The sequence below is a fragment of the Hipposideros armiger genome, unplaced genomic scaffold (assembly GCF_001890085.2).
Source record: "Hipposideros armiger isolate ML-2016 unplaced genomic scaffold, ASM189008v1 scaffold_3, whole genome shotgun sequence".
NCBI lineage: Eukaryota > Metazoa > Chordata > Mammalia > Chiroptera > Hipposideridae > Hipposideros > Hipposideros armiger.
Genome location: NW_017731353.1, coordinates 4,748,886 through 4,773,129, shown reverse-complemented (window position 1 = coordinate 4,773,129; position 24,244 = coordinate 4,748,886). Strand labels below are relative to the sequence as shown.

The 24,244-nt window shown below is 44.5% G+C and overlaps 1 protein-coding gene across 5 annotated transcripts in view; it reads right to left on the bottom strand.

The window, feature by feature from the left end:
- The window catches only part of NUP214 (nucleoporin 214), a 101,739-nt gene that overhangs the window by 52,138 nt on the left and 25,357 nt on the right, over positions 1-24,244 (bottom strand). For all 5 annotated transcript variants that reach the window (XM_019638539.1, XM_019638550.1, XM_019638560.1 and 2 more), the window contains 10 exons: positions 23,348-23,434; positions 22,604-22,753; positions 21,442-21,600; positions 18,962-19,065; positions 16,904-17,086; positions 16,082-16,167; positions 15,908-15,991; positions 7,288-7,551; positions 6,329-6,490; positions 3,263-3,368 (listed from right to left, as the gene is read on the bottom strand). In XM_019638539.1, the coding sequence (XP_019494084.1) occupies positions 3,263-3,368; positions 6,329-6,490; positions 7,288-7,551; positions 15,908-15,991; positions 16,082-16,167; positions 16,904-17,086; positions 18,962-19,065; positions 21,442-21,600; positions 22,604-22,753; positions 23,348-23,434 (1,385 nt within the window). The remainder of the gene's footprint in view (positions 1-3,262; positions 3,369-6,328; positions 6,491-7,287; positions 7,552-15,907; positions 15,992-16,081; positions 16,168-16,903; positions 17,087-18,961; positions 19,066-21,441; positions 21,601-22,603; positions 22,754-23,347; positions 23,435-24,244) is intronic.

Genomic DNA, 24,244 nt, shown 5'->3' with positions numbered 1-24,244 from the left:
CTACCGTGTGTAGCCAGCAGCCAGTGTGAGTGGCCAGCAGCCGCAGCGGTCCAGAAGCCAGCGACTGATCTGCCTCGCCCAGGAAGAGCGCAATGGTGGTGCCAACTTGGGCCAGTGAAGCAATGTCCTCCACAACTAGACCGAAGAACAAAACAATAGCAATTTGTCTGTTCCCCTTCCCCCAATTCCCCAATAATAAAAAAAAAAAAAATCTTTAAAAAAAACACCAAACCAAACCAAAACAAAACACAAACCAAATGAGATCACTCAACTGCTCAGAAAACATCAATGGTCTGCCAGGTCCTGATTCAGGCCTACTAGGTGTAACATGATATAAGCCCCCACCCCGCCCCCACTTCCTGACCTCGTCTCCAGTGCTTGATGTCTGCTCCAGCCACAGGGCCACCTGGCTTTCCTGAACCTGCCAGACAAGCTCCCAGTACAGGCCCTGCGCTTGGAGCTTTCCTCCTTAGGATATGCATGCGACCTGCTCTCTGGCCTTTTCGGCTTTATTCAAATGTCAAGTGTCAAGAGCTACTGAAAGGCTATTACATAAGACAGGAAAATCCAGCTTATTGGTGAAATAAACATGGTCTGGTATTTCTGAGATATTTTAGCCATTAACCATGTACGAGAAGCACATTCCTTGGTCGCCTTATTTAAAACTGCAGCACAGGCCCAGACAATAATCCCTAAACCCCTTCCCTACTTTAATTTTCTCCTTCATCCCTATATCTTCTAAAATACTATATATTTTGCTAATTAATTTCATTTATCATTTGTCTCTCTGTGACTAGAGCAGGGCTGTTTTTGTTTTTTTTGGTCTGTTCTGTAAACTGCTTTATACCCAGCACCTAGAACAGTGTGCAACATACAGAAAGTGCTCAATAAGTATGTGTTGAAGAAAACGAATAAATGAGCGCCAAAATTCCATAAAGGGATGATGTGTCTGGTGTGTTGTGGTAAAAACAAGCGAACCAAAAATCCCACCTCACTCAGGACCCCTCTCTTCACACTCCACCTCCTGTAGGTCTCTGGTCACACCGGCCTTCTTCTAACTTTGCCTCCAACAAGCTCTGCCCTCCCCCAGCTCTGGGCCCCCACACACTCTGCACCCTAAGCCCAGAACACTCGTCTCTGCACTCTTTGCCTGTCACTTTCTAGCCACTGTTCAACTTGCAGCTAAAACCCCGTTTCCTCACCAACCCAGCCTCATCATATGCTTTCCAACACCTTCATCGAAAGTACTACACTGCAACTAAATAACTGCTTGTGTAATTGACCATTTAGCTGGTGTCTTCCTTTTAAAATGTAAGTGTCATAAAAGCGGGACCTGGTGTGTATTATTTACTTTTATGTCCTCAATACCTGGGCAGTATCGTGCTCATAAGACTGATGAACCAAGGGAGCGAGCACGGGACAGGAGTCTGAATAGTCAAGGGGTTTCATCCAAATAAACCCTCTTCCTTGAAACAGGACGGTTAGTCAGTGACACAATGGATGGAGCCAGTGAACACAAGACATGCCAACGGCTCATTATTAAGCTCAATATTAAGCTCATCTTATAATAAATCTTCTGTAAGATGCTACTCAGAAAAAGTTAAATGCAAAATTAAGGAACTTAAAATACACGTGGGAAACTACTGCTTAACAGAATCTGACAGTGATTTTATAATGAATGTATTTCCCTCTGAAGCGTTCTTATTGGGGGAGGTAGAAAGAATCGATTTCCATTTAGTAACACTCCAGGTCCCATGCCGGTCGTCCGAGTTAAGTAACTGTACCAGAGTCCAATTCTGCAAGGAAAGGAAGAGAACGTTTCCTTCAAATTCCTTTTAACTTTTATGTCTATTTTTCTTAAGTCAGAAAAAAAGGGCAAAATCCGAATTGCTCCTCTAATAAAGCCCTTATTGAAGATCAGCTCAAGGTGAACCATTTGAAGGAAACAAAGCATGAACAAAGGTAGAGTGAACACCAAGAGATGCTTCTCAGACGTGGTTAGTGGCTAAAATATCTCAGAAACACCAGACCACATTTCTCTCCCCATTTAACTGTAATTTCCCCTTAGGTAACATCTGCCTTTCAGTGGCTTTCCTTTGCCTTCCCTACACTCGGAATCTGGCTACAATTCCCAAACTCAAATGCATAATTCTTTCCCTTGAGAAGTTCGCAACAACCACAAATGCCATCTCGGTCTAAACAGCATACCAAAGCTTCAAGGTCACTGCGAGATACGAACGTGGGTAGGCTTGTTTATGGCTGTTAGTATGGCCCTGAGATAACTAAGAAATTCCTGGAATAGGCAGTGTTGATAAATGGAGCGATGTGGAAAAAAGGAAGGCCAGTGGACTGGTGAAGCGGGGCCACCTGATGAAGCCCCAACGGAGCAGGGAGTAGACGGGGGCGGGGTGGGGGACCTAGAGAGCAGGCGCGACGGGAAAACAGGGTCCGGGCTGCTCTGCTTGCTGCTGGACTAACCACGGGCCCCAGGCACGAGCTCCCTGAATGACACCGGTCCTCATGGCCCTACATTCAACCTGGGGACGTGTCCGCTGACTCTTCCCTGTGCCACAGGGGAGGCTGGGCTGGACTAAAGAGATCACAGAGCGAGAGGACGGGCATGTTCTATGAACTGTGCTGCCCAGACCTATGGGAGGGAGCCAAGCCTTGAATTCTAAACAGAGATCCGCACTAGAGAAAAGCAAGCTCCGGCAGCAATGATCCAGCCCTCAAATGCAGCACAGAAGAGAAGCTGGAAGTCTCCAAACAGCTGCTGCCTTTTGAAAGACTGGTTCTCTCTCTCTTTTTTTTCATACAAAAGGCAAAAGAAACTTGAAAGAAGAGAAATGCCTGGAGAGAGGAGGCTGTCAATCTCAAGATCACCATGAGTTTTCAAAATCAACTGTCTGCATTAAAAGTGAAGCGTCTACTCTGAAACCCCAAGAATATTAAAAAAACCACAAAAAAACAAACAAACCTCCAGCCCCACACCTGACTTAACCCTAACGTGTACCACTTACACACTGCAAACAGCTTGCTGAGTTTGCATCACCAACACAGACTTTAAAGGTTTAGGAGACAACCAAAAGGGGGCAATCTCCTGAAAACCCAACTAGGTGTCCAGGATTAGCGGTCCAGCCCTTATAACTGAGGCTCTGCTGGGAAGAGATGCACCACGGCAGTGACAGTGCTGCTCCCTGCAGGCGGTCCCCCGTCATTACTGAGTAATTCTGGCTTAAACACACGCAAAGGAGGAACATACCCAACGGCTGCAGAGGCTGCAGAGGCTGGTGAAGGATTATTCAATTCCTGCACATTTACCACTTGCGGGACAGTCTTCAAAGTGGATTCCGTCAGGGTACTTACAGCTGTTTTAATAGAGAACAGAGAAGCATATTAATTGCAGGGAAGAACTGAAAAGTCCAGCCGTGTATACATGAATGACCAGGATGCAAACTCAGGCAGAATGCAATCTCACATAAAGGAATCTACTCTCGGCAGTTCTGCAGCCTGATGCTCAGTGGAACACCCGGCCTCCCCTTTCAGAAATATTATGAGACGAGGCTTCGTGCAATTTAATCAAATGCACCAGTTTGGGAAAAAGGCTTCCCTAGCCAGTTGTTGCAGAGCAGAGCTGAGGTACCTGCCACTGCTGGCTCATCCTGGGAAAGGGCAGGCAGGGCTGGAGGGCCAGCAGTGCTCAGGCTGAGGATTCCCTCACGCGCTCAACCATTCCTCCACATGGGCTTACTACTGCCACACGCTGTTAGGTGCTGGGAATACAAAAACATGTCGAAGAGGTTTTCTTTTCTAACAGGGCTCACGGCTTAGTGAGACAGACACACTGAGTAAAATGGGGGAAATGGAGCTTGGCCGGAACGGCGGAAGCGGCCGAGGGGCCTGAATTACAGTCGGCAACAGGGACTGGTCCGACACCTACTTATCCATTTCACGTCTCGTGTGGGTGTGTTAGGATTTAGAGGTGCACTTAAGGCTTCCTGGTACTTTGTAACTAACTATAAGGAGGCCTGTGCAAAGCTCTCGGGTCTCTTCTCACTGCACATTTGGCAGAGCTGAAAGCCGCAGCCTGGTGAGAACGGCGGGTCAGTCAGTGGCAGCCCGTCTCACGCCCTGCTTCGGAGAAGCACCCTGTACATCTTGCCTACGGCTGCACGGATTTCATCTTTCATGTGCAAAGGACACCTTAGGAATTTCTGCTTCCAAAGTCATAATAGAGGTCACACACCGCCTGCTCAGAGTGGAACAGTCCTAAACCCTGGCCAATTTCACCTTTATAAATCATCGGCTTGATTTGGGCTTGTTTAGCACAATGCCAAGATTCTGCTCAGTCTAAGTAATACTCACAAAGGATTCTGTTCTTCCAGAAGGTTCGAAGGTACCTTGAAAAGTTATTTTGTTGATGCTCCGTCATATCTATTTCAGATGCCTTGATAAGGCGTTTTAGCATCTCAACTTTTCTTAGAAATCTTTTATCACTGTATAATGGTAATTCTGATTTGTCTAAATCAAACCATGCCTTTTCAGTCTTAATAAAAGCTCTCTAAATTGGCATGTGTTCTAAGCAGTGATAAAACTAAAAAAATTTTAATTATCTAAAAAATATATATATATATATTTAATTTATAGCAGTGTCTCGGCCTTGGCTCTACTGACATTGTGGGGCTGGATAACCCTTTGTTGTGGGGGTCACCTGTGCAGAAGATTTTTTTCTGCAGCAAAAAAAAAAAAAAGTCCAAGTCATGTTATACAGGTGTGTCAAAAGGTATCTTGGTCATTAAGTATTGTGCTGTGCATTATTTATTACTATCCCTAGGAGGGATGAAAGTTGAGAGGTGATCATGTCCTTTTAAGGAAATGTACATAATGCTGTTTCTTCTTTTGGTGTCACTGGTATTAAGAGCGATTTGTAACTGAGTAGCACTAACGGAAGGAGGTGCTGCTCAACAGAAGTAAGAAGTTACATGTTTAACGTTCATGTTTTGCTGTGAAGGTCCGGGCGCCAGTTCCCACACACGTCATGTTGCTCATGCTGCCCTTTCTGACGGCAGGGGGTTCCCACACCTGCGCACACACACATCCACACACTCGGACCATCTCCACGTTAGTGTGAGCGTCTCTGTCCTGAGGGGTCCCTCTGATAACTAGCCTACTGGGAGGGTTCTTGCCAAACAGAACTCCAGTTCTATCGTCTCATGGTCTTGTAATGCAGTGGAATCAACAAAAGAAACAAGAAGAACAGAAGCGAGAGGCTAGAGAATCAGGTACCTTTTGTAAATTCAAGGACTCGTGTTACTTGGGCCACAAAGCTTAGTCAGCATTACCTCAGCTCTAAACTAGCCTTGAAGTTTATAGACTTTGTAAATGTACTGCTTTGTTACGATGTCCTTTTATTTTTTTCTTTGAAAATTGTTTCATGTAAAATAAAATACAAATCGTTGCCAACTGTAATGATGCTTTTAGTAAGTGATATGCAAAAGAAAGAAAAACAAAAACAATTTTTTTTGTAGCATTCCTGGCCTCTACCCACTAAATACCACCAACACTGCCAACTGTTGGGAGGGTGGGTGGGTGGGCAAAATAGCCTCCCGTTGAGAGCCGCTGACTTGTACAAATTGGTAACTAGTGATAACGGAAGTCCTTGAGGCCAAANCGGGTGGGCAAAATAGCCTCCCGTTGAGAGCCGCTGACTTGTACAAATTGGTAACTAGTGATAACGGAAGTCCTTGAGGCCAAACACCTAAAAATCCTACCGTAGAAACTTTCGGACAGCCACAAACCACTGACAAAATGCAAGTGCCCCCGAGAGTTTCTATCTGTAAAGGCCGCATGTGCAGTCTTAAGCAGCAGCTGTATTGCAACAGAAAGAGCACAGGGTTGGAGTCCGGGTTCTGCTACTTACTGGTCGGGTCACCTTCACCCCTCTGAACCTTACATTACTCAAAAGCAAAGTGGGCACGCTACCCGCCTACACAGGGTGGCTGAGATCCTCAAGATACCAGGAGACGATTTGAATGTTACTGGGTGATCTAACTGCAAAGATTAATTTGGTGCTTAAAGCAGACATCATTCAAAAGGAGCGATTAACAACTTCATCAGAAACCCACATTTCCTACTTATCACAATGTGGCAGATCTAACACCTCCTTTTCAGAACTCTTTCCCCTGAAAGCAGGCAGGGCTGTCACATCAGTCTTCTCTTCTGAAGGGCACCCAAGAGAGCCGGGTGTTTCCTGGCACCTACGATCCTGGCCTGTGACGCAGACAGCTCCTAATCAGCCTCTGCAGAGGTGTGGGGCTACAGTGCTTACCTGGCACCTGACTGGCCATCTGTCGTCTCAGGGCTGCAGCAGCGGCCGCCTGGGGAGCTGAGATGGGGTGGGAAGGACCAGGTGCACCGTGCTTCACGGTTTTTGTTGCGAACATTGTGCTATCGGCCCCTTGGGGAATGGTTTTGCTAGTAGATGTAGACACTGAGGTAAAAAGAAAAATGAAATGAGAGAATGGGTCAAAGAGGAAAACACGGAAGCTAAAATGGCCAATTCTCCACGTCAGGCCGCAGGGAAAATGCTAAGGTTAAAACCCTTAAGCACTAACACAGAAAAGCGCCCGTCAAGTGACAGGCTGGTGCCTACAGCTTTCAAAGAAGCCACGTGCAATCTGCCTGCCCGCGCCTATTCGCTGAAGTACTTTACATGGTCACCTCCCCTGATGCTGATCGAGATATGACCTTCATGCTAACATCTCCTGCTCGTCTCTCATAAAATCTCTACATTGCAGTATCTCACCCTCGGTGTTAGGTCTCCGTCAGAAGTCACTTCAATGCAAAGCCCTGACGCCTGAACTGAGGGTGTGACAGTACAATACAGGTCACTTCAGTGAGCACTGTGGCTGGTGAGCTCTGAGGCAGAATATGGCTAAAGGTAACAAGCTGAAACGAGCGAGGATGTGAAAAGCCCGTGTGGATGCTGCTTTGTACGGAGGCTAATGGCCTCCTCGGTTTACTCTTGAAAAGACCTGCTTAAAATGACACGAGCTGGACTCAACAGTAAAGCTGTCGCGGTGTGAACTTTCAGTCTCTTCTTCCTCACGGCTTTCAGGGGAACACGCCTCCTTTGAATCAGTCCTCTAATTTTTGGAACACTAGCAGCAATGGGCTGGAACGAACAACTTTATTGCTCTGATAACATAAAACTCCGTTATTGTTCCTTCATGCGTTAGAAACCTCACAGGGGAGAAAAGAGAATTTCTTGTCTCACCGTTTCCTTACCTGAAGTTCCCATCACGCCCGGGGGACCAGGAAGCAGGTGGGATTTAGCAAAAGGAGCCGTTGCCTGGGGCAGGAGACCGGGCTGGATGGAAGGTGTGCGGACCACAGGGGCGTGCCGAGCGACCTGGACCACCGCATCCTCGTCTTTACAGGGCGCCCGTGCGTCTTCACTCTCCAAGGACTGGGAGATGGATGATGTCGAGCTGACTTCATCCAAGTCTTCATAATATCTCTGAGACAGGAAGGCTGACCGAGACAAGCTGGCTGCAAAGCCCACAACAAAACACAAGTCAGACAGCTCGAAGCGAGTCCAAAAGCTATGCAATTTTCACTGTTGATAGAGAAATATCCAGTTTGTAAAGATGATTTAATTATTGCTTATTTTAAATGGAAGCAACTGTTGTCGAATGTGAACAAGATGGTTTGGGGGGTCTCTGCTCAAATGGGGCTTTGAAATACTGAGCTGTGTAGGATAAGGACGTTTTGACGGTCAGTCAAGAACAAGTGAAGCGAGAGACAGGACGAGTGCGGTATAAAAGCAGGACCCCGAGCGCTCCCCAGTCTCGCAGGCAGAATAAGAACGTATCAGGACAGGGCCAGCTGAGTGGCTCAGATGGTTAAGAGCTCGCTCAAGACTGTGAGCTCTGAGCAACAGCGGTTCGAGTCCGGCCTGAGCTGAGTTGCCGCTAAGCTGCCAATAGGTAGCAGGATGGCTCAGCTAAAAATAAAAAATAAAATAAAATAAGAATGTATCAGGACAGACAGGAGCACACGGCACAGCGAGCACTCACACTGGTGCCGTCACTTCCCGACAACACATTTCTAAGAACAGGCCTAACGCAAACTGGGAAAAAAAGAAGGTCCCCAGTCCCGCCTCCAACATTTCCAGAGAAATCTAATGATTCCTTTGCATCAATTAGGTTTTTAAAAAAACATCACTGAAACTAATCCTGACCACCCTTGTTTTTTCCTTCTATAAACTATGAAGTCATGCTTTATGCCATTTTACTTTCTACCTGGAATTTTGGAATGCACATGACTGTGTATTGGGAAAAAAGCAAAAAAACAAAAATCCAAGTCCTTTTCTCCTCCTCAAGTTATTTGAAACAGCACTGCTAATACTTATGACTTCTTTGCCCTATAGACATATCACTCTGCAGTACTATATTTGTCACAATTAAATGTGACACAAGCAAATGCAACTGAAAACTAATGCTACATGCTAGTCTGTGAGGTTCAGTTTGGTAGCCATTAGTCATCTGTGGCTATTTAAATTAAAAATAATTAGAACTCAATAAATGAAAACTTCGAATCCTCAGGTGTACCAGACACCTGTCAAGGGCCCGACAGCCACACGTGGCTGCTCTAGTGAACAGCACACACAGAACACTTCTATCGTCCCAGAAGTTCTATTGGACGGCACTGAGCCTGGGTACTTTGATCCAAGTACCTGTCAGCAGGCTCCCTCAGGAATCCCAGCCCCAAGCACCAGCACCAGCAGTACAACTGCAGTTGACGCTTATAAAGCCTCACTTGGTGCAGGCGTTGCACGAAGCGTCTATCCACATTCTCCCGTTTCCTCCTCAAAATTACCTACACATTAGAAATTGCTCTTCTCTGACTGTATGCTTAATGCTTAGAAAGGTTAAGTCACTTGCCCAGGGTCATGAACTTGGGAAGTGGTGGAGCCAGAATTCAAACCTGGGTATATCTGACTTGAAAGAGCACATTCTTAACACTTTGAACCCCGTGTCAGACAGAATTCTGACGCCATGACCTGTGCTCCCTGGGGCCACACCCAGGGTTGTGTTGTTAAGATGGTTCTACTAGATCAGGGGTCGGCAAATTTTTGAGATGGAAGAGCCGCCATGGGTCAGCAAACTGTGGCTCACAAGCTACAGGCTCTGAAGTAAAATTGAAAATGAAAATAAAGCTATCATAGTTTCATTAGTAAAATTTTTAAAGGATATAATTCACATAATGGTGATTATGTAAAAATATATTTATGGTTCTCGAATAATTTTTAAATTGTTGTGAGGATTGGCTCTTCCAGGGGTCGGCAAACTTTTGAGACAGAACATACCCAAAGAGCTGCATGTGGCTCGTGAGCCTCAGTTTGCCGACCCGTTCTATTATAGACAGTAAAGAGATTCTGCAGACATAATTCAGATTATTAATCCACTGACCTTAAAATAGGGGTTAGCCTGGATTATCCGGGGGGCCCAATGTAAAATCTCACGAGCCCTTAAAGGCTGAGAAATGAAGCAAAGGAGAAGTCAGAGAGGTGGCAGGAGGGGACGGCAGAGACCTGAGGCACAAGGACTCAACATGCTGCTGTCAGCACGCAGATGAGGGGGCTGGAGCCACCTCAGGAAACAAAAACCTCAGTCCCACAGCTGCAGGGAACTGCACTCTGCCGACACCTCCACTGAGCTCAGACGCGGGATCTTCCCTGGGGCATTTGGTGAGAGCTCAGCCAGCCAACACCTCCACGTCAGCCTGTGGGCCCTGGGCGCTGGGCCCAGGGGAGCCGCTGTGCGCCTGGACTTCTGACCCACTGAGCTGCGAGGTCCTAAGTGAGTGGTGTTTGAAGCCACTAAGCTTGTGCTCACTTGTTATGGCACCCACAGAAAGCTAGTATAAACCCCACAGCCTCTCAGGGCCACAATGACCTCAACAGTTTCTCTAAAATCCTAGTTCCTGAGAGCAATAAAAGATGACTCAGACTCATCACCGTCAAGACCTGAACAGAGAAAGAAACCGACATAACTATGTAACTTCCAAGGTCTGACATAAGCTGGGGGTTCTGTTTCTTTCCTTATCTTTCTGATGCCATTCACTGGCTTTAGGGGGAGGGAGACCCATCAGTTGGAAGATGCGGTGGGCATGCTCACTCGCAGAGGCCAGGGGCCTGGACGGCTCCCTCTCCCAGTGGAGCTGCCCCCAGAGCTGAGAAGTACCACTCCCTACTGTGATCATGGATGCAGCTACCTTCCTGGCTTTAAGAAGGGGACCCACTGAAACCTGAAGAATCTCATTCTGCTGAAACTCTAGCTCAGATTAGGAAAGGCAGAAAGCCACAGTAACAGGGAAAGAAAAAAGACAGGAGTCAAGGTCATCTCCATGGATGCAGCAGGCCTCACGTCTTTCGGGGAATTGTGGGAAGTGTTCCCGTGGAGAACCAGGCAAGGTGCCCATTCACCACTTTCACAGGACTCCGCTTAGGAGGTCCTACCAGTGAAGTAAGGTAAGAAAAGTAAAGTGCAAAGACTGAAAAAGGCAGAAACAGAAGTGTTAGTATCTCTGGAGGGTTGTTTCCATAGGAAGTCAAAGAAATAACTAGACATATTATGTGAATAAATGAGTTTAGCCAGGATGTGCGATAGTCAACATACAAAATATCTAATGTATCTCTACATACCACACCTAACATAAAACATGAAATGACATTTAAGGGAAAAAAAAACCCCACCAGAGTAAGAGCATCAGAAAAATCGAATTCTTAGGAATAACTCTAACAAAAGGTATGTATGTCCTCCACGCAGAACACATTAAGAGAAAGTAAAGACCCAAATAAACATACACCATGTTTAGGAACTGAAAGATCAATACCGTACAAATGTCAATTCTCTCACGTTGACCTACAGATTCAATACAATCCCGGTCAAAATTGCAACTATTCTTTGAGGGCTGAAGTTGGTAGAATTTAGCAAGACAATTCTGATATGAACATGGAAATAGAAAGCACCAAGAAGAGCTAAAATATTCTAGATCATGAGCCAGCACAAACCACAACCATGGGCCGGCTGCCCGTTTGCACAAATCAAGTTTTACTGAAACCTAGACATGTCCATTTGTTTATATACTGTCTGCGGCTGTTTTCCCATTAGAAGGGCAGAGTTGAGTAGGTACAATACAGACCACAGAGCCTGCAAGGCTAGAATATATTACCCAGCCCTTTACAAACAAGCCTGGGAATCCCTGCTCTAGGCTGGAGGCCTTTCTGCGATGATGAAATGTTCTGAATCCATGCTTCCCGTGACAGTGGCTATTAGTTACATGCCTACTGCGCACCTGAAATTTGGCTGCTGAGATTATTGAACTGAATTTTAAAGTTTATTTAATTTTTACTAATTTAAATTTAAATATGCTGCCATGTTGGACAGCACAGATTTAAAATTCAGAAAGAACAGTATTGAGGCTTATTTTTGCACTAGCTAATTAAGGCAGTGTGGTAGTAATGGTTTCTAATCAGTGTGTAAGACCAACAGATCTCCACATATATGGATAATTGATTTACAACAAAGGAAAGGAGCCTTTTCAATAAACGTTGTTAGACAATCAGATATCTAAATCAGAAAAATGACACGTGAGCCATAGTTTATATCATACCCAACAATCAATTCCAGTAGTATGAGCAAAGTATGGTATGTCCGTGCAACAGAATACTATTCAGCAATAAAAAGGAACGAACCACTGATACAGGTTACATCGTGAGTGAACATTACACTTTGTGAAGGAAGCCAAACCAAAAGACTACATGGTTCAATTTACACACAATTTCTTAAAAAGGCTGATCCCACGGCCAGCTGAGTGGCACATTGGTTGAGAGTTGGCTTGGGACGCCAGCTCTGGGCAGCAGTGCCCCGGTTCGGATCCCACATGGGGGCCGGTGGCGCTGGATGGCGGCTGGCGTGTGCTTTCGTGAGCTGCCGTGAGCGGCTGTCCAGTGGCTGGTGGGCGACGGCCTCACCCGGGAAGAGTGTAATGATAATGCCAACATGGGCCAGTGGGGCGGCGTCCTCTACGGCTGGACTGAGGAGCAAAAAGGACAGCGGCTTGTCTGTCCCCTCCCCCAGTTCCCCAATAAAATCTTCAAAAAAAAATAAATAAATAAATAAAATAAAAAGGCAGATCACAGAGAAAGAAGACAGATCAATGGATGCTGATGGCAGAATAGAAACTTACTACAAACAGCATGAGAAAACTCTTTAAGTGATGAACATATTCTAACACTGGAATGTGGTGGTGGTTATACAATTCTATACATTCACCAAAAATCATCAAACTGTACACTTATAAAAGGGGAATTTTATGATATGTAAATTATACCTCAATAAAGTTGTTAAAAAATAAATTCCAGGTAGATAGATCTTAATCCAAAAAGCAAAACATTAGCATTTCTAGACAGTAATAAAGGTGCATATGCTTTCTTACCTAGAGTTAGAGAAAGATTTCTTAACCAGCACAGCAGGCCGGTTTCAAGAATTTATGAAAACTTTTACAAATCTATAAGACATTATCCAATAGATAATGAGCAAAAGATTCTATCAGGCACGTCACAAAAGACCTGGTCACAGGAAAAAGATGGCACAGTAGCAAGCTTGGCAAGGACGTGGGGCAGCTAGAATATCCATACCTTGGTGGTAAAAGTATAAATCGGTGCAACCGCTCTGAAAACCTGTATGGCAGCAGCTGCTGAAGCTGAGTATATGGACAGACTACGAGCCAACAATTCCACTCAAGACATGTGACCCGATAAAAGGGTACACATGGCCCAAAGGCCATGCACAAGAAAGTTCAGGACAACATCCCATTCTGTTACAGCTAAACGCTGGCTAGGGCACATGTCCACCATGAGGAGAATGGATAAACAAATGCCGTATATTCACACAACACAATACCACACAGCAACAAGACAAAAAATAACAGGGACATGGAAGACTCTTACACACCTGATGTGAGAAAAGGGAAATCCATGCAGAAGATAAACGAATGGACTCACACAGTATGCAAATCCAAATTACAGTGTCTGGGGAGGCATGCTGAAATAGCACAACTGTCAAGCAAAGCAAAGATAAAGGAGACTAAACAGGACAACAGCTTAATGCGATGTACGATCCTGGAGTCAATCCTAGATTTTTTCAAGAGTGGCTGTACAGACATAAGAGGGGCTGTTGGTAAATTGTGAGTGTGAATTGCATATTAGATAACAGTATTCAATCAACATTAAATTTCCTAAATCTGATCATTGTATTACAGTTGTGGAAGAGAACACCCTTGCTCTTAAAGGACACATGACAAAATATTTAGGAGTAAAGGTCCTGTCTGCACCTTATCTTCAAACAGTTCATCAAAACTAATGACAGCAGCGTGTGCATGGGTGGGAGTGAGGAGGCAAACAACTATCTGGCAAACGTTACTGGGAAACACGGGCGAAGGGTAAATGGGTACTCGCTATTATTCTTACAGTTGGGGGTGTGAAATTTTTCAAAATAATAAACATTTTAAATGTCAAAAGGAAAAACAAATAAAGCAAAGGCACATTACCATAGATCTCATATAGGGGTGCCTTATTTCATGTAGGGGTGCCTTTGGGGAGCAGGAAGACTGGGGGTGCAAAAGAGGGGGGACCAGCAGTGGCAATGACAAAGTTCTGTTTCTTAACCTGGGGAGAGGTGACACAGATGGATAGTTTTGTTTTGTTCACTTTTCTGTGTATGTGTTCTATTTCACAATTTTAAAAGTTAAAAATCTTTACATGCTGTCACTATTCTTTATAGACCATATCCTAATGTTAAATGAGTATAATGTGCGGTTAGCTGCTTAATGTCTGTACTTCCCTCTTAATCAAAAATTTTATGTGGTCAGAGGTCATCTTTCTTTTATTTATCACCGTCTGGAACAAAGTAGGCAATCATATTTATTGAACGAATGATTAAATTACATAAATCTCATTTCTAAGGAATCTGGATATAGATATATTCAGAGATGTGGTTCAAGATTTGGGAACAAGGATTTCTCGGTGAAATCTTGGCAATAAGATTGACAAGGTTTGGAAAAGCAAATGATGGCCTTTCTACAAGAGACTATCATGCCGTCACTACAAGGCATATGTTCAAAGAATATTTAAAAACAGAAGGCAGAGGAAGGCTCACGAAATTTTTAAAAAATTTTCCCCAATTTTTCTATTGCGGTAAAATACACATAATGTAAAATCTACCATCTTAACTACTAAGTGTGCTCTTCACTGGCAATAAGTACATTCACACTGCTGTGCAGCCATCACCACCATCCACTTCCAGAATTCTTTTCCTCTTGTAAAACTAAACCTCTGTACCATGAAACACTGACTCCCCCTTTGCTCTCCCCTGCAGCCCCTGGCACCCACCATTCTACTTTCTGTCTCTGATGACTACTCTAGGGACCTCAGGTAAGTCCACTCACACAGTGTGTGTCCTTCTGTGACTGGCTTGCTTCCTCAACATAATGTCCTCAAGGTTTATGCATAGCGTAGCATGTGTCAGGATTTTCTTGCTTTTTAAGGTATGTATGCACCCCATTTGGCTTATCTATTCATCTGTTGATGGACCTTTGGCTTGCTTTTATCTTTCAGCTATTGTGAATGCTGCTGCCATGAACATGTGTACAAAATATCAGAGTCCTGGCTTTCAATTCTTTGGGGTACACACCCACAAGTAGATTGCTGGGTCATATAGTAATTCTAGTTTTAATGTTTTCAGGAACCATCAAACTGTTTTCCCCAGTACAGCACCATTTTACATTCCTACTAACAGTGCACAAGAATTCCAATTGGTCCACATCCCTGCCAACACTTGTCATTTTCTGTTTTGTAGTAAGGGCTTGGAAGTTTCTAATTAAAAAAAAAATCAGGACACAAAATTATAAATGTAATAGTCCCAACCTCATTTTCAAAAAATCAAATTTACATATGCAAAGAAAAAAGTTTAGGAGTAGGCCGAAATGACATAATTGATGACATATCTGGGTTGAAGGATAAGAGTAATTTTTATTATTCTTTATACTTTTCCATATTTTTCCAATTATCTACCAAGAGAATGTATTCTTTAGATAAGTAAAATGGTTATTATAAAGTTCATTTGTCTGTGACCATTACTTCCCTAATTTAGTTTTATATTACAGAAAAATTAATCAAATCATGGTACAGCAAGATTAAACTAAATTTCCTTCTGCAATTTTAATTACCAAAAAGCATCTGTTGTTGGGATAAAAGAAAAAAAATTTTCAACTCAAAACAGGATTTCAAAGAAAAAAGCAGATATAGGCACTAAAACAAAGCTTAGTTATACCTGAAGCTGTATATAACATATATTTTAAAAAAGAAAATTGAGGTAGTTATCTAGATATTTTAATAGCAAAAAATTTTTTTCCCATCAGTTTTATGCCTTCTTTTCAGCAAGTGTTTTTTAGCTATCATTCTCTAATCAGTGGGTTTTCTACTTCCTTCTTAAGAAGCCTTTTTTCAAATACAATCTTTCTCAAAACCCCACACAAATCAGTAAAAACAAAGCTTTGAAGCTGAGGCTCTGGTGCCAGGAGCCAGCTCAGCCTCCCCAGATCCCTGGGAACAACTGCCACATAACCTGAGGTCTGCAGAAAATGTGCAAAAGCCGAAACCACCACCTGAGCTGCTTGGTCGAATGTATACAAGCAGCTTCCTACTCCAACTTTCACATGGACAGATTCCGGGGACGTTCTCTCTACCCTCTGAAGGAAACACAGACACACACACCCCCTCTACTCCCACACCACGCACTGTATGGTTTATGCTAAAAATGCAGGACCCCGTTCCCTTTACCTGGAGCAGTGGATCTCACTGGTGGGGTCTTCCTCTTAGCCAAGAAGTTTCTCAGCTGGGCCTGTTTCACAGGGGACAGTTTAGCTGCAAGAAATTCAGGACCTCATTAAATGCTTAGGACTCAGTCAGTAGATGAAAGCAAACAGGGTTCGAGGCTGGGAAAGATGCATTTACCTGGTACTCTGGACAACGGGTTAGTGTGAGAGTCTATGGTGGTTTTCAACAAAGCATCACGCAGGCTTTCGAGGTCACTGTCGAAGCTGAATTAGGATAGAGTTACATACAAACCAACTCTGATCAGAGAAATCCTAGGGGGCGGGGTGGGGGGGTACACTATCCCAAATATAAATGCAAGAGATGAGGCATCCGCAGTACAGGAACGGGAAATCTGACCAACTGGTATAATCAACCCGAAAGAGATCGCAGTCTGTGTTATATACCACCCCCGCGGCAAACAGCACTGATGGCGAAAGGCAGAAGGGGCCATTAAAACCTACACAAGCAGCTGAAAGTTAGGAACACAAAACCACCTTGGGAACTTCAGTTATCAACTGTCTACTTGCGAGGGTCTGACAGTTTCCACTCAAGCAGAATGACAAATGTTGAGCTTTGAGACAAATCAGTCAATCTAATCCTATCAGTTAATTTTCAGTAAAACAACAATACTATCACTATGGTATCTGCCGTCACCTGAGCACCTGCTCACTCCATCGGGCATACTGCGAGGTGCTTTCTAGACTTCAGTAAACTCTCCAACAATCCCATGGGGCAGGTACTGTGATCCCCAACCTCAGGGAAAGGAACGATGGATCAGAGAGGGTGAGGAACCTAACCAGGACCACACAGGTGACAGACAGCAGTTACTGGGAAAGCCACACCTGAGCCACTTTAAGATGACTCCACCTTCCTGCCAAACATTCATTCACTCACTCATTCACTCATTTAGCCATATTCATTGCGTGCAAGCGGCTTGGACAGGCCGGCTCTCCGGCACACCTGTAACTGCTGCTCTGGGTGGGAACGGCCGAGGGAAGGCTCCACCGGGAAGTTTGGTTATAGAGACGGAGCTGCTGGAGACTGTCCACCAGGTGATTCAGCCTCTTCCTCTGTTGGTTGATGATTTCCCGGTTGTTGGCTAGCGTGTTAAACAGCGTCTCTCGCTCTGGCACAAGCAGGCGCCTGTTGACAGCAATGAGAAAAGGATCAAACATGAGTGGTTTGAGTTAAGGGACCTCCCACAGAAGGAAAAAAAAGACTACAACTGTAACAGTGAGAAGAATAAAATGGAGAACCACTAATGAACAAAAAGCACTGAGAAATTACTAGAACATAAAAAAGGGACGAAAGCCTAATGAGAACAAAATGCAATGAGGAAAGAGCTGCTTAGGATCACGCAGGCCAGGCCTTAGGCATAATCAGGCAGAAGCGCAGAGAGGCTCCGGGGCAGGCAAGGGCAGGGACGGACTCCTAACAGAGGGAAAATTCACTCAGTTCTATACTTAGGGTATGTGTATTGTCTGTGTGTAAATGACACTGACAAAAAAAAACAAGAGCCCAGGGGTTCGTTGCAAGTCCATGGGAATCTCTTCACAGTGCCATCAGGGAACAGTGGAATAGCACACGGTTTAACGGCAGGAGTAACCCGCCCAAACGAACTAAAACAAGAAAGGGACGGTTCCCTTTCTTACTGGCGACAAGGTAGTTCAAGAGAAATTTTTAAAAACGCATTTCGATAGGGTACAAGGTAATACTTAGAGAAGGCCCTAAAGCACAGAAGTGCTGGCGAAATGTTTAAAAACCTCAACTCAGCAGAAAGGGAGCTTATAAAAGCCAGCTGCCAAGAGGAGCAGAGTGTGCAGGCTGTCGGGTCAGGCAAATCTCTCACACAATTCAGAGCTAGGGGAGTGAGCTGTGACAGGTGTAATGGGGCCCAGCTGTCCAAGGGGACAGGTGCTCCAGGCCCCAGGCTGCAGAGTCCTCCCCAGCCAGTGTCTGAGGGATTCATGTCACCTCTCCCTTCCCCTATCCATGCTCCAAGCTGGGATTCCGCAGGTCGGCACAAAGCCTTTCTCCACGTGGCACAACATAAGGTATTCAATTCTGCTTTCTGTACTTTTAAGCACATTCTGGCCTTGCCCCTGACATCACACCCAGGCTGCTGCACTGCAAAGTTCTGTGATCCCACAGCATTGTAAGCAAATAAAATGAACAGATCATCTCTTGGTTTGTCTCCTTACATGGCTAACCACATGAATCAAATGTAGGGGTTTCAGAAACTGAGCATTTTGAGGGCTGATCTGTTTTTCGCATTTCTTGTGGGCGCTTTACTGCTCTTATAATGTACTGCACTCTATTCCTTCTAGAAAATATACGGCACAAAACCAAATATCCAGGGCTCGAAGACCAGGATAAAAGGTTTTCCTGTACCGTTGTCATCATTCCTCTCATCCTTTTAATTAGCCACACTAATTAGGAATGTGTTTCCTCAAAAAGAAAATTTGGAATATACAAAACAGTAAAGGAAAAAGTTCCTTGTAACGCCATCTCACAGCTACATCTGTGACTATTTTGACAGACTGAGTTCCAGCCTCTTTTCTATGTTTAGACCTCCCCACGGAGATCACCCCGTGTGACTTTATGACTTACCTTTTTCATATTTTAAATACTGTATCTAGTAGTTATAATTATATATATCTTGTACATTCCATGTAACATAGGAAATACAGTTAATATGACTTTTTTTGAGAAATGCTAGTCAATGGCTACAGTTATCTATATTAACAAAAAGCGACCAGATTTTTTTAGACACTCCTCTAACTTTTGGATAATCAGGTTCGATCCAATTTCTCACTATCATAAGTTGTGCTGCAATATAAATTCTTTTATGTAAACTGTTGGGAACATGACTCATTTCTATAGAACAAATTTCTAGAAGCAGAATGACTGGGTCAACGAGAACGAACATGTGTAGGATATTTAAAAAGGCCCTAAGTCATCTTTCAAAAAGGCGGCAGCAGCGTCTGCCGCACCGCGCTGCGGGGGAGGCTCGCTCACTTTTGTTTCCGCTTTTGCTCCAGGTGCCGGTCCCATTCCAAGTCTAGAACATCATTCACGTCTTGGACAGCGAATTTCACGTACTGATGAAGACGCCGAATTTCCTATAAGAGAAAAATGAGAAGGCACATGGCTGTTTTCCAATACCTTGAAAACGGATGGATCAAAACAGTCAAAATGATTTTGAATGACTTTCATATTGAGAACCATAATGAACAAAGACAACATAATAGGCTTTGATGTAATCATTAACGCGTTATAATTAAAATGAAAAGCAGAAACCACTTTCCTGAGTGTGTGACAGAAAACAGAAACAGAATGGGCGTGTCCGCCTGGGGCCTCCAGGGAGCAAATGCTCTTGCTTAGTTCTCATTTTTCGGCGCCTCTAAAGTGTCTCAACACGGTCTAGGAATTTTCCACTGCACTCTGGTACCCCGACAGGGCATCCATTTAGTTTCTGCTCTCCCACCCATGAAATTAACTGTACTACAGACAAAATTATCCTACAAAATAGTACTGAAAATAATTTTGAATGCATCTATTCATAAGATAGAACACATAAGTCATCTCACCAGTTGAGAAAAACTCTTTTCTTCTCAAAAACATCAGCACTAGAAATTGAATTTACCATGATTAAAATTCTCATCTATGAACTTATTTTAGGCCTGCAATAACCTTTAAATTTTCATCCAGTGTTAACCTTTGTGGCTATACCACTTGGCTCTTGAAAATTAAAAAGAAAGACAAAGCATTCCATTAAATGTGTATACAAATACAGATGTGTTTTACACTGGGAAAAGCTCTTTGCATCTGCACAAAGATCTTATTGTGTTTAAATGCATTTTCAAAATTGTTCTTGGATAAGGGTATATGCCCCAACTGAAAAAGAAAATGCCATTTAAAGAGAGCCAGTCTGATTCCAGAAAGTTGCAATAACCTTAGCATCAAAAATAAATTTCAACTAACACTTGACTACAGCAAGGCCCTTTCTTGGAACACTCCAAATGCATCCATACCTCTGAGCATTACTGATGCTGTTTCTTCTGAATGCTCTCCCAACTCTATCAGAAAAAAACAACTTTTCTTTTAAGGCCATCACAAATACTTAGTTTCTGTGGCTCAGCTGCTTCCTCGTCTGCAACCCCACAGCAACCTACTCTATACTGTATTTTTATGTCCATCTTTCCCTCTGCCACTTACCCAGGTGTGGGGACTGCACACTGGAGCGTAGCAGCTGAGAGCACAGGCTCTGAGTCAGGCTGCCCCAGGCTCTGGGGTCCAGCATCTATTAGTGGTGAGACTCATGTAGTCCCAGTATCTTTCTTTTGTACATAGCATGCACTCAATAAATGCTAGCTATTACTATCTACTTAGCACTGTGAAAAAAGAAATGGGTTTCCTTTGAACAGGGAAAAGTGTCTCCCAAAAGCTGTATGCTTTTCTTTTAGTTTGGACCCAGAACAAGAGGTGAAAAGGCGTGCATGAAGTGCGTGTAACCAGATGCAGGCCTGTAATTTCATGAGTGGTGGGCAAGCGGGTGGCACCTCTTGCTAAGGCAGTTCACATCCAGTGGGAGGAAGTGGCTAGGGACACAAGGGCTGCGGACCACAGCAGGGTTTTCTCAAGCCTTCTGGGAGGAGGAACCAGTTCTTTCGTTTTCCTACTGCAGGCAGGCTTATCCAGCGTGGGATGGAAATGGTGGATTTTCTGGGCAGGAGACCAGGGTCATCTTACTCAAAGACCATCACTCAAAGATCCCGGGTGAGGAAGGCCAGTGCTGCCAGCTGTGCCCCTTTTCTGCTGGGATTCTAGGCAAATGCAAGGAAGTGGGAAATGACACCCCCCGACCCCCGCAAAAGCTTGCGATACAAGTACAAAGCTTGTGATATAAAGTTCTGAAAAAATTGAAAGATGAAAACAAAAACCAGATTTAACGAAGGCAGAGAATAATGAATAATTAATGAGAAAAATAACTTCGCTAAATTATGGCATGGAGGAAAGAACCCAGGCAGGTGGGGGGTTTAATTGGTTCCGCTCCTACCAGCAACATCACCCGGGCAAGCTCCTTAGCCCATGAGCCTCAGTTGCCTCATCTGTACAATGGGACCAACAACTCATCTTGCAGAGCAGTTGGCTGAAGACTAGAAATAATGTGTAAACAATATTGAGCAGAGTACCTGGTGCTCAATGAGAGTTGCTACTTTAATAATTATTCACAATTCGATTTCTAAATATATCTTTTTCAACAGCGTACTTTCCACCAAGCTTAAGGTTTAATTAAGAATGCTATTTTTGTTTAATCCAAAAACATTATGGGAAAAACTGCCCTTTTCTTTGAAGGAAGTCTATGTGAAGTGTGTAAATTATTCACAGGGAATTAACAACTTCATACAGGCGGTCACCCAAGCTCAGCAAGTCGCCCTCAGGGCGGAGGGGGCTGAGGGCTTTGCTGGGCAGCACGCGCTGCGGGGCTCTCCTACCTGGAGCTGGGCTTCACTCCGGGGGTCCAGCGGTCTCTTATAGAGCAGATGTAGGTATCCAGAGTCACGGTTTCTCTCGTTTTGTTCTCTGGCTTCTTCAACACCAGCAAAGCCCTCAAGTAAAGTTGTTTTCAGGGTACTTATATCTCCATGAAGAGACTAGAAAAGGTATAAGGACGTACTGATACAACAAGTGGTATTTCTAAGAAAGAAACCTTTCAGTCTGGACGGAGGGAGGTGGTGCTTCTCAAACAGTTAACGTGATGAACATCTGAGGACCGTTAACAGTCACGCAAGAGAAGCATCTCACTGCTTAAAAAGATACCAATGTTCACTTTTGAAATTAGTTTTCTTCCTCATTAAAAAGACATATATTCTAGTAATCAGAAACTCAGAAAACAGGAAAAGTATTAATAGGACCTATAATCCTACTACCTGAAGACAATCAGTGACACCCTGGAGAACCTTCCCCTTTCAAGCACGATGTTTAAGACCAGAGCTCTGGACTCAAGACAGTCTGAACTAGAGTCCAGGAGCCGGCACTCAGTGACTGAGCGGCTTTGGGCACGATTCCACCTCTCTGAGCCTCGGTTTCCTGACTTGCAAACAGCAAGAGTAACAGTACCTACCACATAGGACAGTTTGAGGATTCAGTGAGATGCTACAGGTGAAGTTTTAGCACAGAGCCTGGCACAGAGTAAGCAGTAGTAACAGTAACACAGTGATACTATTAACAACTATTTGAAATGTTTACATTACATAGATGCTCTTAAGTGTTCTGCTTTTTAAAAAACCTAACACTGTACTATACCCTAACAATTTACAAAGTTAATTTTCAAATATACCTAAACTAACAATTATAATAACAAACTTTTATGGAGTGCCTTGTATGGGTCAATGGGGTAGAAACTATTAATATTCCATTTCCCACGAGAAAACTTACACACAGAGCAGCTAGACTAACTTGCCCAAGCAACGTACTGTATTTTAGTGCTGAAGGCAGGGTTTGCACTTCGGCGTTCCCACATGAACCTCTCACCCACATTAAAAACAACACTGGGGCTTCTTGAAGAGAAGAAGCATACCCGCCCAGAGAGTGCTGGAAGAAAACATGTTAAGGTGCTATTCGACTTTGGAAGACTGACTGTCAATAAACACACACCTCTGTGGTCTCTTTAATCTCCAAAAGAAACGTGTGCAAATCATCAGACTCTGTCCGCAGCATCTTCATCTCCTCGGCGGTGCCCACTTGGAAACAGGCCTTCGAAGTTCGGGCTTTCAGCTCTTCCAGCTCCTTCTGAAAGTGTGCGATCTGTAGAAACCACAACGAGACTACTCAGTGTGAATGGCATGGCGGTAATGTCACTGCTATTGGGCTCGCTAATAGCACAGACCCTTGGGACACGCCATGGTTCAAGGCCAGAATAAGAGAGTCACAGAGGGGTCTGCACTGGGAGCCATTCAAGTCCCACTGTCAGAACTACTTCTGGGAGAAATCTGCAGGAAGTGGGCCGGCCGGGTGGCGCAGATGGTTAAGAGCGCGAGCTCTGAGCAACAGGGTCGCCGGTTCAATTCCCACATGGGCCAGTGAGCTGTGCCGGAGCTGAGCTGCCAAACGGCAGCAGAATGGCTCAGCTGGTGAGAGCACGTGCCCTTAACAACAAGGTTGCCGGTTCGACTCCCGCATGGGATGGTGGGCTGCGCGCACCTCCCCCTCCCCACCCCATCCCCTGCATCTAGACTGAAAGCGGCAACTGGATTTGGGCTGAGCTTGCGCCCTCCACAACTAAGATTGAAGGACAACAACTTGACTTATAGCTGATGGGTTCTGGAAAAACACAATGTTCCCCTTCTCCAATTCCCCAATAAAATCTTTAAAAAAAAGAATCTGCAGGAACCAATTTACCTCCTCCGCGATGCCAACCATCACAGGATCTGAGTCCTTCCACTGATATCCCTGCTTTTCTGGAACAGGAGGCTGAAGTGATTTTGCCTGAAATGGAAGTCAAAAGGTTTAAAAATTGCAGCCTACACCTCAAGTTTTGGTTTCTGGAAGCAGTGGGTTCAATGCCTATCACAGGCAGTGTCACTCTCATAGTACAGTCGCTGTTCCATCATTCATTCTTTTGAACCCGTATTTACTGGGTATCTGCTTGGTATAAAAGCATTTTTAGACAGCAGAAAGAGAGGTAAACAAGGTAAATGAGGTCCTACTCACCTGGAACTTAACTTCTACTGGGATAAGACAGATCATCCAAAGTAAACAAATCAGGTAATTTCAGCTGGTAATAAGCAATATGGAAAACGTAACCAGAAACACATAAAGAGCTAAAACGGGCACTTTCTACTTGAGATGAGATGGCCCAGACACCCCTCACTGAGCACTGCCTCCGAACTGAGACCTAAAGTAAGGGAGGAAGCTACAGAAAGATAGAAGGGATTCCCTTCCAGGCAGCGAGACGAGCAACTGCAAAGAATCTGAGGCAGACGAGACCTCGATACCTTCGAAGCACAGAGAGGAAGTGACGGTGGCCACGGTGAGGTCAGGGAGGGAGCTGGAGGCTGGCAGGGGCAGCCGTGTAAGGCAACACCAGGGGGTCTTGACTTTAGTCTAAGTGTTCTGGGAAGCCACCAGTGGAGTTTTAGGAGAGTTTAAACTACTCTTTGATTTATGATTTCAAAAGCTCCCTCTTGCTGCTAAATAGAGCACAGATGACAGTAAGAGGTAGGGAGGCTCGTCAGGAGGCTGACCAGGGAAGAGAGAATGGCCTGGAATAGGACGGTCGCAGGGGAGACAAAGCTG